Source organism: Macaca nemestrina, chromosome 4 (assembly GCF_043159975.1).
Source record: "Macaca nemestrina isolate mMacNem1 chromosome 4, mMacNem.hap1, whole genome shotgun sequence".
Lineage (NCBI taxonomy): Eukaryota > Metazoa > Chordata > Mammalia > Primates > Cercopithecidae > Macaca > Macaca nemestrina.
The window spans coordinates 2,530,960-2,546,730 of NC_092128.1; the positions used below are offsets into that span (position 1 = coordinate 2,530,960).

Sequence of the window (15,771 nt, forward strand, 5' to 3'; positions counted from 1 at the left end):
TGCTATTCCAAAGGGCATCAGGACAGTTACAAGCCTTTATGTTTATTCATAACTGCAGTAGTTAGGGACAGCTCTGCTCCCTGTGATCACTGCCAGCTCAGAGGTAGTCTCTGCGTGCGAATCTCCAGATGAGCAGCTCTGAGAGCAGAGGTGTTGTGTTTGTTCGTCACCGGATCTCCAGTGCTTTTAGCACTGCTTGGAAATAAAGGTGTTGAAAAAGCATTAGTTGGCTACTTTCAAAAAGATTGAATTATAATTGCAAACAGTCCATTGAATTTATCCTTGACATAAATTTTATCTTTGACTCTTGATTTTATAAACTTTTGTAATGATTATCACCATCATTTTGAAACTCAGTTTTAAATTTTATTTTTTTATGATCTGACATGTTGGGCAAATACCCTCCCAATGACATACCTAACAGGGCTCTGTCTTTTACTAAATCTGTTCTTATTATTTTACTTGCCATTTTGTGCCAACAAGGAAAAGGTCACTTGAGATTGCCAGTCTCTGACGTTTTCTTTCCCACTTGGAATTGTTTACCAAAATTTCTGTGATGTAGTGATTTTTTAAAATCCCAGGAATTAAGAGTCAGCTTTGCCACTTGCAGGCTCTACAGCTGTGGCAAGTTGCACAGCCTGCTCCTCTTCTGTCATATTGGGGCAGTAATGCTACCTGCCTCGTGGGATTGCTGTGGCGAGTAAATGAGTTTGGATAATATCTGTAAATCACTTAGAATAGTGCTTGGCACATAAGGGCTCAATAAATGCTAATTATTATTTTTAGGGTTTTTATGAGGCTTAAATTAAATGGGATTATGCATGTAAAATGTTCTGTAGAGTATCTGGCATTTATTAAGGGCTCAATAAATGCTAGTGGCTCTAATTTAAATATTCCGGTGCCTATATGTCTAAAGAGGCTGTGCCTTGGGATCTCTGCACACGTCATATTTTTACTGAATTTATTTTACGGCATGGAAGAAAACATTAGTTTCTATACTGACTTTTCCCAATAGGTACAAATTACGATGTTAAAAAAATTTAAATATATACATACTATATTTATTTTATGATTTCTAAGTTTAGATCATTTGTTACTTTTTGTTTGTTTTTACTATTTAAAAGTATAGATCTTGATTAATACCACAATTTCAGTATCTAACCTGTTTTTCTTCTTTTCTTGTTACTCTTTTTATAGGTTTGTGGAATCTTGCTTCCCTTTTTTCCAACCTTTGTTTATTTGTATTGATGCCCTTTGCCTTTTTCTTTCTGGAATCAGAAGGCTTTGCTGGCCTGAAAAAGGTAAGTGAATCTAGTATTGGAATTAAATTGGTTAAGTGAGGAATTAAATATCATTCACGTTGAACTAGAAAAAGCAGACTTAAATTATTTAAATGGAATATACAAAGTTAAATGAATAATAATATTAACAACATGGTGTTAACAGTAACAGCGATTCTGCATAATGAATTATGGTGCGTGTCCATGAGAGAGGCGTCTTTTAGACCTGGGAGTACTTTTACGGTATGCATCCATTTAGTGTAACGGACAAACCTGATATAATAGCTTTTATTCTTTCCTTAGGGTATCTTATTTAGGTGACAGTAAAGTGTTATTTCCATGGGCTCCCCTTTCTGTTGTCTATCTGTTATTCCATACGTTAACAGTCTGCAGCTGAAAACTGACAGCTGATTTCACATTTAGTAAATGTACAAGGATCAGAGGGAACGACTCTGGCAGTCAAACCTGACATTAAGAAAACTGGCTTTTATATACTGGAATTTAAAAAATCATGATGTATTCTTAAGACTGGCAATTAAAATTTAGTCAATGTCTGGGTGCAGTGGCTCACACCTATAATCCCAGCACTTTGGGAGGCTGAGGCGGGAGGGTCGCTTGAGGCCAGTACTTCGAGAGCAGTTTGGGCAACATAGTGCGACCCTGTCTGTACTAAAAATAAAAAAATTAACTGGGTGTGGTGATGGGTACCTGTGGTCCCAGCTCCTCGGGAGGCTAAGGTGGGAGGATTGCTTGAGCCTGCAGGTTGAAGCTGTGGTGTGAGCTGTGATCACGTCACTGCACTCCAGCCTGTCTCAGAAACAAACAGAAACCAAGAATGAACAACAAGAAGAAAGGAGGTCATCGTAGACTCTTGAGAAGGCAATTTCTGTAGAATTTTGGAACCATAACTTTTGATGGATATTCATTCATTCAACAGAGAATGAATTTCATCGAGAATTCAGAGTTTTATTAACCAGTTCCTTAAGTAGCAGTTATTATGCTATTTATAGGAGCTTGCTGGGGACACAGATGAAAAGATGGGGCTCCTGCCTTCAAGGGTCGGACAGTGGGAGAAATGACAGATGCAAACAAATAAGATGCAGTTTGAAGCCCTTTTATATAATGAAGTCCTATGGGAAACCCTGAAAGGAACGGATATCTTGATTTTCCTGGGGAATTGACCAGGCGTCACAGGGGAAGTCAACCTGGACTTGAGCTGGTACTTGAAGGATGAGCAGAGGTTTACTAGAGTGTGGCATTCCAGGCTTGAGCAAAGGCCCAGAGCTCTGACAGAATGGAGGGAATGACCGGTACTTAGATACTGGAGAATGGTGAGAGATGAGGGTGCACAAGCCGCTTGCCAGGGTTGAATTCTGGAGGCCTGGAGTCCTCTGTCTGGTCATTTGAGTTTTATGATGTAGGCAACAGAGAAGCCAGAATAGGATTTTTGAAAATTTTTTTCACCTACCATTTGAGTATATTTAGAGATAAGTATGCATTTTAGACTTTGTGCAGATCACAAAGGAAAGGAGTACAAAGGAGTACATGCCCCACACGGTGCAGAACACTGTTCTGTAGATCACGGTGCCAAATCAGTCCTGCACCTGACTCTGTGACGTTGCCTGCCGATGTTTGCTTTCCATAAGCCAAGTTCTTCCCTCTTCCTGACACCACCTCTTGTGTAATAGTCCCACATACAAAAAGCAAATGATAAAGCTCGGTGTGAACTATGTTTTCATATTTGACATTATAAGCAGTATCTATCTACCTAATTTATACTTTTATAAAAATCTAGTTGAATAGATTGTTATTTACGATAACAGGGTATAATATGGACAAACTCTTTGCCTCCAAGTTATTTTCTTCCCTTCTTGTGAATTAACCAATTAGGAAAGGGACTTGGCTAAATCTGTTTGAAGAATTAGCAACAATCTCCAGAATTAAAAAAGAAAAAATGACAAAAAATTCCAGTGACATGTCACTTTTCTCCTGTTCCCCCTTATAGACTTAAGGTCAAAGGGAGAATCAGCGAGGAGGGATCCTAGAAGGTAATTAGAGATATTTCACACCTACGATTGTACAGCACTTATTTCCTTTATTTAAAAAAAAAATTTAGTCTTTTTATACATGATTAATATTCTTTTCTTAGCACATCTTTGACCATGTTAGTTGCCTAAAAATCACTTGAGAGTCACCAGCTGTGTTTCATGACCTCAAATGGGACAGAAATATTGAATGACTGTAGGATACAGGCAACTACGAATCCAATTAATTCCCAAACACAGCAGAAGACTTAAAAAGAGAGCAATGAGGTGGAGCACTGGATAACTGCCATTCGTCCGACTTGGGAAGTTGTAATAGGTGCTACAGAAAACCAAATTAAAGAATTTGGTGGTTAATGCCATTAAAGGAAGGAGGGAGATGGAATTGTTGCTTGAAGGTAGGGGAGGAAGAATCATTTTAAAGTTGGAGAGTCTGACTGTATTGAGGAAGAGAGACCAGCGGAAGATGGTGAAGCTACAACCCTGAGAAAATTTGGCATCAGTCAGACTGCCTGGGCAGGTGATTTCATCTAAACCGCAGGGTTGCTTTCTGTAAAAACGGGTGTAATAATGATATTTACTTTATTGTCTTATTTTGGTGATTAAATGAGATGTGATTATTTATGTAATGCACATAGCCCAGGACTTCACTTAGTAAATGTTAGCTATTATTAAATTACCTTTATCTTCGAGGTAGTCTTTAAATGCATTTGACTAATAAGTATTCTGTAAAATATCACTAATCACTAATAAGTATGCTAGAATACTTATTATCACTAAGTATTCTATAAAATATGGGCCTCAGAAAGCAAGCAACTGAATATAGTACAGCCATCTTTTATTACTCACAAATTATTATCTCAGGTAGTTTTAAAATATGTTTCCCGTTTTGAAATGGCATGTACTGAAGTAGAATAACAGCTTGAGCATTACAGCTAGCATACTTTGAAACAAAGTCGTTTGAAGATAAGATGTGTTCTAGATCCTAGTAGAAACGTTTAGAAAGTTTTAAAATTAAGCTAATCAAGGCATGTCATTTTAAAATATTCATATTTTTCAGTTTTAAAATCAATCACATGAAAGTTGGAAAGGTTATTAATATTGTGTCATTAAGTCTAAATGTGTTAAGTATACATTTGAGCCCGTTCATGTTGTATATTTCTGTAGTCTAGAATCATTTGTTAATTACCTGTGTAAGTTCTAAATAACATTTTTTAAGATATATGGTTCTTTACACAGTACTTACTAGAATTAACTTTGCTGCTTTATTGAAATTAATATGATTGATCACAGTCATTCAAATGTTTAACATATTTGGCTAATAAGTATGTATATTTATGTATATTCGTTTAAAACTGCTTGCTCATCGATTACATTTGACGCATGTAGTTTCTGAAGTGATCCTGAAGAGAGGCTAGAAACCTTTGTAATTGGTAGATTCAGCACACTAATTTGAGCAATGACAAACTTGTAATATGGTTAAGTAAAATTTCCTTTTTTTTCCTGTGGCCACCCTCCTGGTGCTGTTTTACTGTGTCTAAGTCTGGTGTATCCCTAAATGGCATATGGCCCCACTCTACTCCCGTGGATTCCCCTGGGCAATCGATGTTCAAACAGCTTCTTGCATATTGTGCCGAGATGCGGAAATTGGCCACTGGCCATGGGCGGATGCAGAGCTTGAATTGAAAATCAAATTAAGCAGAATTCTCTGCTTAGTTTTTAATTAAACCACTATGTTAATTCAAACAGGACATATTAGGCCTGGGGGGTTGACTATGTCCTTTTAAGGGCCTTAAATAGCTTTGCTTCTCTCTTCTTACGGTGGTGGCGGTGTGTGTTTCTATTTTATTAGGACCATCTCCTTGCTATTCCCTTACTTTATAATTCTCAAGTGTAAAAGGGTAGAAATGGTTTTGATAAAGTAAAACTTTTTTTTAGTAAGCAGCTAACTTTTATCTTGGAATTTAGATTTATTGTTAGCAGTTAAATGTTTACCAAATGTAGATTATTTTGCTGTCACCTATGTGTATTGTATTGAGCTTTAGGTATGTTCATAGGTATTTGAAAGTGATTCTGTTTACATCTTAATTTTTCAACTCTGATGAAAAGGTTCCGTTTGGTGATTTTTGTTTTGTTTTGTAGTAAACCTGCTTTTTCTGCAGTATGTGGATCTTAGGGCTCAGGGAACATCTTAGGGCAGACATTACTGCTGTACTTAGCATACCTCAGTTTGACTGTATGATTTGTCTCCCTCCTCCACTCCAGAAAAGACCTCCAGGTTGTCTGTATTAATATCAGAGATACTTTCTGATTTTGTAATGAACTCTTCGAGGTATAACCTCTGGCCAGTGTTTAAATGGTAGTTAGGAATATATTTGTTTCACATTATATCTTAGCATCTTATTTTGAATTAAAATGTTAGGAGGAAAAAAAATTCAATGACTTAATGAAAGTGGGAGAAAATATCTCCATAGGATTGTTACGTAAATTTTATGACAGATTAATTCATAAACCCAAGATTTTCCTGGGAGTAAATTTCTGTCGTACTTCACTTTAATGCCTATCTTTGATTTGAAGTCATAGCATAAAATGTAACATAAGCAACATCCTGACCAATTATCCAAACCATCCAGACATCCCCGAATGGCCAGAGCATAGCACACGGTCTGTAGGATTAAGAGGTTAACTCCTGTAACTTCAAACAAAGTGCTTGATAATAAAAGCAAAAAGTACAAAATTTTAGGTAACTTCCTTTCTTAATTAATTAGACTGACCAGGTGGAAGCGAAGAGTTCTGTGCTGGTGCTTGGAATGTCTATAAAGCTGAGCAACATGACAGCACAATAGAGGAGGAACAAAGATTTTTTTAATATGTTTCTATCCTGTGTCACAGTTTGAAATTGTCCTGGTTTATGTCCCTTTTGGCAAACTTACATAAAAGTGACCTTGTACTGTATTTTATGACCAGATGACTTTTTCCCCCCAGTGGCTAATTTGTATCAGGCCTCCATCCTAAAGAGACACAGAGTGAGTAGGAAGTCCAGCCTCTGTCTCCACGAGCTTTCATTGCATTCTTTCATTATTTTTGCTCGTTTTTTGCCACTGATGATCCATAAATTGTTGGAAATGAGTGATTAAGGAAGTGCTGCTTAGTGTTAGTGGCACATGCGCATATTTGGCCTGGTTCTGGTGGGTGAGAGGAAATCACAGACAAAAGGGAAGCCCCTGCTGGGAACCCTGCAAGGAAATTTAACTTGGGTCATGTTTTGATCTTAGTGTTTATTACAGAAAATGAAGCCATATCTCACTAACTATTGTTATGTGTTAATTTGATTTTCCCAACACCTTCAAGAAAAGAAATCATAGAGCAATTTATTAATAGAAATCCTCTACCATCCCCCAATTGAGAGCACTAGTTTTTACCTTAGAAATGGTTGTGGATCAGAATGATTCCTTTGAAAATACTCTCTTTTGATAATGCTGTGATACTTAAGCTTCCTGTTGGAATTGTTCTACTGTAAAGGTGTGGTTAAACCATGTAAAGTGAGCATTTGAAACATCAAATCTGGGCATATGGGAACTCAGAAAGAAATAGGAAAGTGTTATTTTGAGGAAAGGAGTAAATACATTTATTTCATTTAAAAATCGTTTGCGTTTATAAAAATTTTGAATTGAAAATCATTTAGTTCAGGAAATGACATTAATTTTGTCACTGTTCTTAATACAATTGGATCTAGCAGGGCACTAAGTTATGGCTTTAATTATAGTGTCTGTTACTGTTAAGTAACAGGTTTTTTAAAGACATCACTCAGTTTCCATATACATTGTGATGGTATACTTTGAATTGAACCCTTACATTGTACGTTCATCTTTGCCTCTCATTATCACAAAATGATAAATTTCTGTATTTAAAGGCTAGATTATCTCTTTATTTGCATAACAGTGGCAAAAAATACGAACTTTGGAATTCAGAATACCTGGACTTCAATCTTCACTCTTCTTACTGACTGTAACTTAGGGCATATTTCATTGTGTCCACATTTATAAAATGAGTCTAACAGTGTCTGTCTACCAGGGTTGCTGAGGGATTTAGTAGCCTCACCTAAAAGGTTGGTAAAGTACCCAAGACACATTTTAAGTAGCAGTTATTATTAGGTGCTTAAATGTACCAACTACGTTGAAGCTGATGATGAAACATCAGGAAAACTTGTGTAGGATTACTTTTTATATCTAACAGCAAAGTGACATGAGAAATTACATTGGTATTGACATATTCACCTTTTATTTTTTTTTGAAATAGGCTCTGTTTTAGAACTGTATAGCTTGTAAAAAATAGGTATTATGTTTAATAGATAACTAAACTTCAAACCCTTTTATATGATGATTAAATTACTAACTAATGTCCCATAATGTTTGATAGTTTAGGCCTCTGTTAAATGAAGAAAAGCTTTGGCAGAGAGGAAATAGAAGGTCACCAAGTACAGATTTTAAAGTAATTATACTTTAAATTAAACTGGTCGTAATACTTCCAATACTCATGAAATAGTTTTATAGAAATAGTCATTGTTAATTAGAGTATCTTTTCTAAAAGTTTTTGCGGGGAATAGAAAACTACCCACCTTTGGTTGGAATAAACTTTATTTGAAAGTAAAATTAAATGTCGGATTTAGTGCTACTAGAGAGCTTCTTAAGTCATTAGGTTACCACAGACCTGCAGGATAAGAGCTCACCAGAGAGACTAGAGGTTGAATTGTTACAATCTTAGATTTATTTGGCCCTTAAGCTCATATTTATTCATCTATAAAATCATTTATTCAGCGGGTCACAATGTTAATCTTTGATCTATGAAATGTTTGCCAATATATAGCTGAACCTTGGTACATTAATTTACAGTTCATTTATTTGTCATTTAATATAGAAGTTGTGTATTTGTACACATCGAAGGCAGTAAGATTGTTTGACATTAGGTAATATTTTAGCCTGTGACAAATCTACTTTTCTTTAAAACGTAAGTCACTAACATGATACGACTTAAATATTTATTGATTTGCACATTTTCCGTTAAAGAAAGGAAATTCTCATCTAGAAAGACAAGGTTGTATTGTTCTGAAGTGATTGAATTCTAAAGCAACCGAAACATTAAAAAATATATATGTGAATGTATCTTCTTTTAGGGATTAAAAATAAGATCAGCAGGCAAAAACTGAAAAAATGAGGACACACTAATGGTAGACAAAGTTAGGATTCAGTATATTGAAATGATCAGTTTTATGGAAAACATTTCTTCTATTTGTAGCACAGAGGAAGAAGTTTTAAGTTGTTTTATAATACTAGATTTATTTATTTATTTATTTTTAGAGATGGAGTCTCGCTCTGTCGCCCAGGCTGGAGTGCAATGGCAAGATCTTGGCTCACTGCACCTCCCTCTCCTGGGTTCAAGTGATTCTCCTGTCTCAGCCTCCCAGGTAGCTGGGATTACAGACACCCGCCACCACACCTGGCTAATTTTTGTATTTTTAGTAGAGATGTGGTTTCACCATTTTGGCCAAGCTGCCCTCGAATTCCTGACCTCAGGTGATCTGCCTGCCTTGGCCGCCCAAAGTGCTGGGATTACAGGCGTGAGCCACCGCACCCAGCCAATTTATACCAAATGATTCTCAGATCTCCTAGAAATTACAGAAGGGTTTCTGCAGTTTCATTCTGTAAAGATACCTCATACTATTTCTTATTTTTTAAAATAAAAATATTTTATATTTATGAGTATTTTATATTTTTTTTCTTTAAAACAAGATATGTTGAGAGCCTGTGAATGTGGGGTTTGATGAGTACGCCAGGTATTAATAGAGGTCAGGGGAGCATGCCCATGATTTCAGTGCTTGACTCAGCTGAACCGGACAAGCCGTAGGCATGGTTTTGAGCTGTTTTCTATTTAAAAAAATTCCTAGTCACAGATTGCTTAACTAATGCCTATAATGGATAATTGGTTAAATATCATAAATAAAAGGTACACCAATGTTTAAATACGAGGTAATGAAGAGCATACTACTAGTAACAATACAGATAGTAAAGGTCTGTCCACGTTAATCTTCACTAGATCCTGTATTTGGCTGATCAATTTTTTTTTTTTTTTTCTTTTTAAGAAATGGGGTTTTGGCCGGGCGCGGTGGCTCAAGCCTGTAATCCTAGCACTTTGGGAGGCCGAGACGGGCGGATCACGAGGTCAGGAGATCGAGACCATCCTGGCTAACACGGTGAAACCCCCTCTCTACTAAAAAAATACAAAAAACTAGCCGGGAGAGGTGGCAGGCGCCTGTAGTCCCAGCTACTCGGGAGGCTGAGGCAGGAGAATGGCGTGAACCCGGGAGGCGGAGCTTGCAGTGAGCTGAGATCCGGCCACTGCACTCCAGCCTGGGCGACACAGCGAGACTCCGTCTCAAAAAAAAAAAAAAAAAAAAAAAAGAAATGGGGTTTTGCTTTGTTGCTCAGGCTGGTCTCCAACTCCTGGCCTCAAGCAGTCCGCCCACCTTGACTTCCCAAAGTGCTGGGATTACAGGCTTGAGCTACTGTACCCAGCCTTATGAAAACTATTGTATAGCACATCAGGATGGCCCTAAAACCTTAAAATTAATGCCACACAGAGAAAATGGAGTACGAGGCCAGGTGTGGTGGCTCACACCTATAATCCCAGCACTTCGCAGGGGCCAAGGCAGGTGGATTAGCTGAGGTCAGTTTGAGACCAGCGTGGGCAACATGGTGGGACACTGTCTCTACTAAATATACAAAAATTAGCCAGGTGTGGTGGCAGGCATCTGTAATCCCAGCTACTCAGGAGGCTGAGGCAGGAGAATCACTTGAACCTGGGCGGTGGAGGTTGCAGTGAGCTGAGATCGCGCTGTTGCGCTCCAGCCTGGGAGAGAGAGCGAGACTCCGTCTCTAAAAAATAAAAGAAAAAAAAGATCCAGTTATATCTACTTTGACTTTATTTATTGAAAATAGACAACTTAGACATGGAATGTTACTTACTGAGAAATATTTATCAGTTATTGGGAAATAACTCCTTGAAATGTTTTCTTATTTCAACATGTAGAAATAACATGAAAATTATAAAAAATAAATCAGGGTTTTAGAAGTTCAACAGATTACAGTTTCAAAAATATTGTAAGTTGTCATGCAAAGAGAAATTTTAGTCTGTGTATTTTCTACATCAGGCTTTATTTGAGCCTGATTATATAATGTTTGTTAAACATTATATAATCAGGTTATATATGAGGTTTGTTAAAAAACCTCATGAGGTTTTTTTTTTTTTTTTTAACGTAGTTGGTTTAAAGGAAGTTAAACAGCACATCCTATTGTTTAAATAGGACCTTGTCAAAAATATAACTATATAACAAGCAGCCTGTCTTATTAATATTAAGTACATAGATAAGTTCTCAAGAAAGCCAGAAAAATCTCTGAGTATTTGAAGAACAACAAACAGGAACAACAAAACCCCAAGAGTAAGTGAATAAGCCAGGCCATAGTTTCCTCAGCAGGGGAGGGAGGGTGGTCACCAAGTAACGTGGGACCTTTAGTTTGGAAAAAATGAGGTTAGAGGCACACAGAGACCAGGAGTCAGAACTGAGGCCCAGTAAGAAGTGCTCAGGCAAAGGGCGGATTTTAAAGCGTGCACACACCTTGCCCATTGGCAGAGGATGACTGTCAGCCTTAGCTCTGGGCAGAAGAAAGTCTTCTCTGCGAGCTCATCCGTAGGCGTTGACTTCCCAAGAGTTTGCGTCTCTATATTACTATAGATACCTGTATTGTTGGAAAATCCTAAGCCAAGAAAATGGCATTAAAGTTGATTAAAAATGTTATGCATAATTTAATCATTTTAATAAACTATATATATCATAAATTTTGATTAGCAGGGGGTATATATAAAGATATAATTAAGGCTCATTTTAGAAAGTTGATTTATTATAATTTAAGATTCATAATATATACATTTGACTTGGTCCTATTTAACCATGTCACATGCTGTCTAGTTTTCTTTAATTGTGTGAGAAAACTCAGGACTTGATAACAAACATTATATAAGCAGGCCTAAACAAAACCTGATTTTGTTTTCTGCTAGCTTTTCTACATATTTACACTTAAACTAAACTCTTTCTTAGTAATTTGATAGTTGGTTTTGCTCTTCAAGTGTTATCATTCCTTCAAAGCTGGGGTGAATAATGTAGTCCATTCTATTTTGGCTACTTTGTCCTTGAGTTTTGCAAAGATCTAATATTTTCATCTATCTGTAGCTAATTTTGTGAGGTGGTTAAAAAGAAAAAATCTAAGTTATTTTCTCTCTGTATTACTATTCAGTTATTCTAGAACAATTTATACAATAATGTTACCCTTACCTATTATTTCTTCACATTAAATTCTTACCTCTAATTAGACATATTTTTGAGCTTTTTGACTATAAGCTTGTAGCACTGGGCATCACTGCTAACCTTTTTCTTCTTTTTTCCCTCCCCTCCCTCCCTCCTTCCTTCCTTCCCTCCTGGCGTCCCTCCTTCTCTCCCTCCTTCGCAGCCTCCCTCCTTCCCTCCCTGCCTCCCTCCCTCCCTGCCTCCCATCTATACCTTTCCCTGGACATTTTCCCATAGATTTGATCCCATCTATTTGCTGTCTTTTAGGAACTTCTCAATGTCACTAGTCTGCTGGTGGTGCTTCTGTCCTCTGGCATAATTAAATCATTCAGTTAGCATTTTTTGATGGCTTATTGCATGCTAGGTACTGTTGCTAGTGTTAGGGACATGTAGATTGGTGATTTATTGTATATTTCTCCCTTCTTTTATGGTAAAAAGTGCGTGTGTGACCTATCATCTTGAACTCATGACTCCCCTTCTACCTGTTCGCTTTACTGACCTTTTATCTGGAACATAGTAGTAATTCAGTCCTGTATTAACTTTTTTGCATTCTCTGGCCTTGTTTCCACCTCTGGGAAGATTCATTGTCTCTGCTTGAATCTGCTCAGCTTTATTCTAGAGATATGGAGCCCGGGTCTTTTCTTCTGTCCTTTGCTCTGTAGCAAACAGAGCAAAGCTTTGTAGTTGTTTTAGTCTCTCCCGACCCTAAGGTTCTGTTTAAGGAAGATTTTTTCCAAGGTAGTGTTCAGAAACTCATTCTCAAGGTTGCAAGATGATTCCTATAAGTTTGCAAGCCACTGCTGAATACATCCGTATGTCAGGATTCTTAGTGTTTACCTCTCCTGTGTCTTACGTGGCTTGCATGAAGCATATTACACTGATGGTTTTGGTTAATTTTCCTGTTTACCTTGCTTTCTGTTGGGTTTTCATTAATATTCTAATTTTTACAATTTTATAGAATGCCAGTTAACCCCAAATCATATTTTAGGTTTTTTTTTGTTTGTTTGTTTTTGTTTTTATGTTTTTTGAGACAGAGTCTTGCCCTGTCTGCCAGGCTGGAGTGCAGTGGCGTGATCTTGGCTCATTGTAGCCTCTGCCTCCTGGGTTCAAGTGATTCTCCCGCGTCAGCCTCCCGAGTAGCTGGGATTACAGGCGCACACCACTGCACCTGGCCCCAAATCATATTTTGTATCATTCCAAAGTACCTCAACATTTGTACTTGGATTATTGTTTTACTATAATTAGTGTGTACTTATATTTTATGTCCTTCTTAAACAGTTCATCTTGTGTACATACATTTTTCTGGTGTCAGGAAAAATTGTCTAAGACTTGGAAATGGGCAAAAGAAATGCAGGTGTCTGTTAGTGGAGTCCTGGGCATTGTGTGATAGATCCTGGGGATTACCGGGTCCTAGAGGGGTATGTGCCTTTGACTGACTTTCCACTGCCTGGGCCCTTTTACCTTTAGATAGTGGATTTTATCTAATAGAGAGCCAATTGACTTCCCCCTGTATAAAAAGATAACCCCAACATTTCATTTTATTTTCCCATAGGATATTATGCAGTTTCGCAAATCAATTTTAGGATTTCTGATGATCTGTACTCCTCAGGTTCTCCTTTGACCTGACTTTAACAGAATTAAAACCATGTGACTCTGCTACTGAAGGACATTAGGGACAGACAGAAGCAGGGTGCTGGGAAGACAGCTGTAGTCAGCAGGCAGCGGTAGCATTGGCTTTGGGCTGAAGTAGTGAACGTGAGTACTGGTGATGTGAGAGTTCAGGTTAATGCTTATAAAGGTCCACCAACGTAAAAGACGCCCTCCAGAATTAGTCCTGCCCGCCTCCATCCACTCTAGATCCATTCACTAAATTCAGTATCATCAGAGGCAGGAGATGATAAGGAGAACAAGCAGGACAAGAATTCTTAAATACGGAGATGAACGGAGAATTCAAAGACGAATAAACATTTGAGAAAAGCCAACACCATGAGAGGCCCCAAACTCAGTGTATTACTCAGAGAGTTGGTAGGCAAAAAAGATTTCAAGGAGACTTTTAATATATTATCTAGAGGATTTTCTTTAACAGAAAAACTTAAGGATATCTAGTCCTCAGTATTGCCAGAAATGCTGAGTCATTCTACACCATGCAGAGCTGGTTACCACTTTTAGAAGCAAGCTGCTATTATAGTGTGATACTGTAAAAACAAACAAACAAACAAACCCAAAATAACAAAAAGTAAACAGAATACAACAAGAAGAGTGAGAATTACGAAGGTATTAACTGACAAAAAAAGACTTTCATTTCTGAAGCAGATTCTACACATAGACTTTGATGATGAAGTTGATGAGCTGACATGGCCTGATCTCTTACACCATTGAAGGAGCTGTCTTCTTTCTTTCCTGTTATGGGTAAGAGCAGTATCTAGAGTGGATAGGAATGTTTTCATGCAGTACCTGCACACGTCCTAATGAACCTGCATAGCGGTAAATAAAACTAGAAAGTCAAGCTTAACTGAATTTAAAAATAGATTATTCAAATAAAAAAATTTAACAAGGACACTGAGTACAGGATTAATATATTTTTAAAAAATCAATAAATACCAGCAACAAACTGATAATCTAATTATAATAGCGAGACAGCCTAAGGTATGTTGAAATAAATCTAACAAATGATATTTAAAGCCTTTATGGAAACAATAATGGAAACAAAAAATCTTATTGAAAGATGTTGGCTGGGCACAGTCACTCATGCCTATAATCCCAGCACTTTGGGAGGCTGAGGTGGGAGAATCGCAGGAGGCCAGGAGTTCGAGACTAGTCTGGGCAACATAGGCCCCGTCTCTATAAAATAAAATTTAAAAAAAAATAACTGAGCCTGGTTGGTGTATGCCTATAGTCCCAGCTTCTCGGGAGGCTGAGGTGGGAGGATTGTTTGAGCCCAGGAGTTCGAAGCTGCAGTGAGCCGTGATTATACCACTGCACTTCACTCTTGGTGATAAAGGAAGACCCTGTCTCAAAACAAGAAAGATATTAAAGAAAACCTACATAAATTGATAGATATTCTGTGTTCATAATATTTAGAGTTTTTGCAATTCTGATAAAAATTCTGCAAAGTTTTCTTATAGAATGTGACAAGCAGGTAGTAAAAATTTAATGGAAGTGCAGAAAGCCAAGAATAGCCAGAGCAATTTTGAAGAACTGGGTGATGGAACTTACTCTATCAAATATTACAACATAGGCAAAGAAACTAAATAGACAACCAAACTCTATCCAAAGAAGATATACAAATGGTCAATAAGCACATGAAAAGATGATCAACATCCCTAATCACTAGGGAAATGCAGATTAAAACTACAATGAGGCTGGGCCCAGTGGCTCATTCCTGTAATATCTCCATTTTGGGAAGCTGAGGCAGTAGGATCACTTGAGGCCAAGAGTTCAAGACCAGCTTGGCCAATATGGCAAAACCCTGTCTCTAGTAAAAATACAAAAATTAGCTGGGCATGGTGGTGTGTGCCTGTAATCCCAGCTACTTGGGTAGCTGAGGCACAAGAATCACTTGAACCCGGGAGGCAGAGGTTCAAGTGGGAGGCAGAGCTTGAAGGGAGCCAAGATTGTACCACTGCACTCCAGCCTGCGTGACAAAGTGAGACCCTGTTTCAAAAACAAACAAACAAAAAACTGCAGTGGATACCACTTCGTACCTGCTACTAAGATGACTACTAGCAAAACCCAGAAAACAGCAAGCATTGGTAAGGATGTGGAGGAATTGGAAATATTGTGCATTGTTGGTGGGAGTGTAAAATGGAAGAGCTGGTGTAGAAAACAATATGGCGATTCCTCAAAAAATTAAAAATGGAATTACCATCTGATCCAGCAATTCCACTTCTGGATATGCATCCAAAGGAATTGAAGGCAGGAACTCCAACACGTACGTGTACACCCATGTTCATAGCAGCATTATTCACAATACCTAAAGTGTGGAAGCAGTCCCACTGTGTATGATGAATAATGGGTAAACCACATGTGGTATATCCATACAATGAAGTAT

General features: G+C 37.6%; 1 protein-coding gene across 11 annotated transcripts in view; it reads left to right on the forward strand.

Moving 5' to 3' along the window:
- LOC105474973 (limb development membrane protein 1) overlaps positions 1-15,771 on the forward strand; it is a 212,401-nt gene that overhangs the window by 86,541 nt on the left and 110,089 nt on the right. For 9 of the 11 annotated variants that reach the window (XM_071094175.1, XM_071094177.1, XM_071094178.1 and 6 more), the window contains one exon: positions 1,198-1,301. In XM_071094175.1, the coding sequence (XP_070950276.1) occupies positions 1,198-1,301 (104 nt within the window). Of the gene's footprint in view, positions 1-1,197; positions 1,302-12,951; positions 14,130-15,771 lie in introns of those variants that run through there. The other 2 variants (XM_024790699.2, XM_024790700.2) reach the window with 2 other exon arrangements.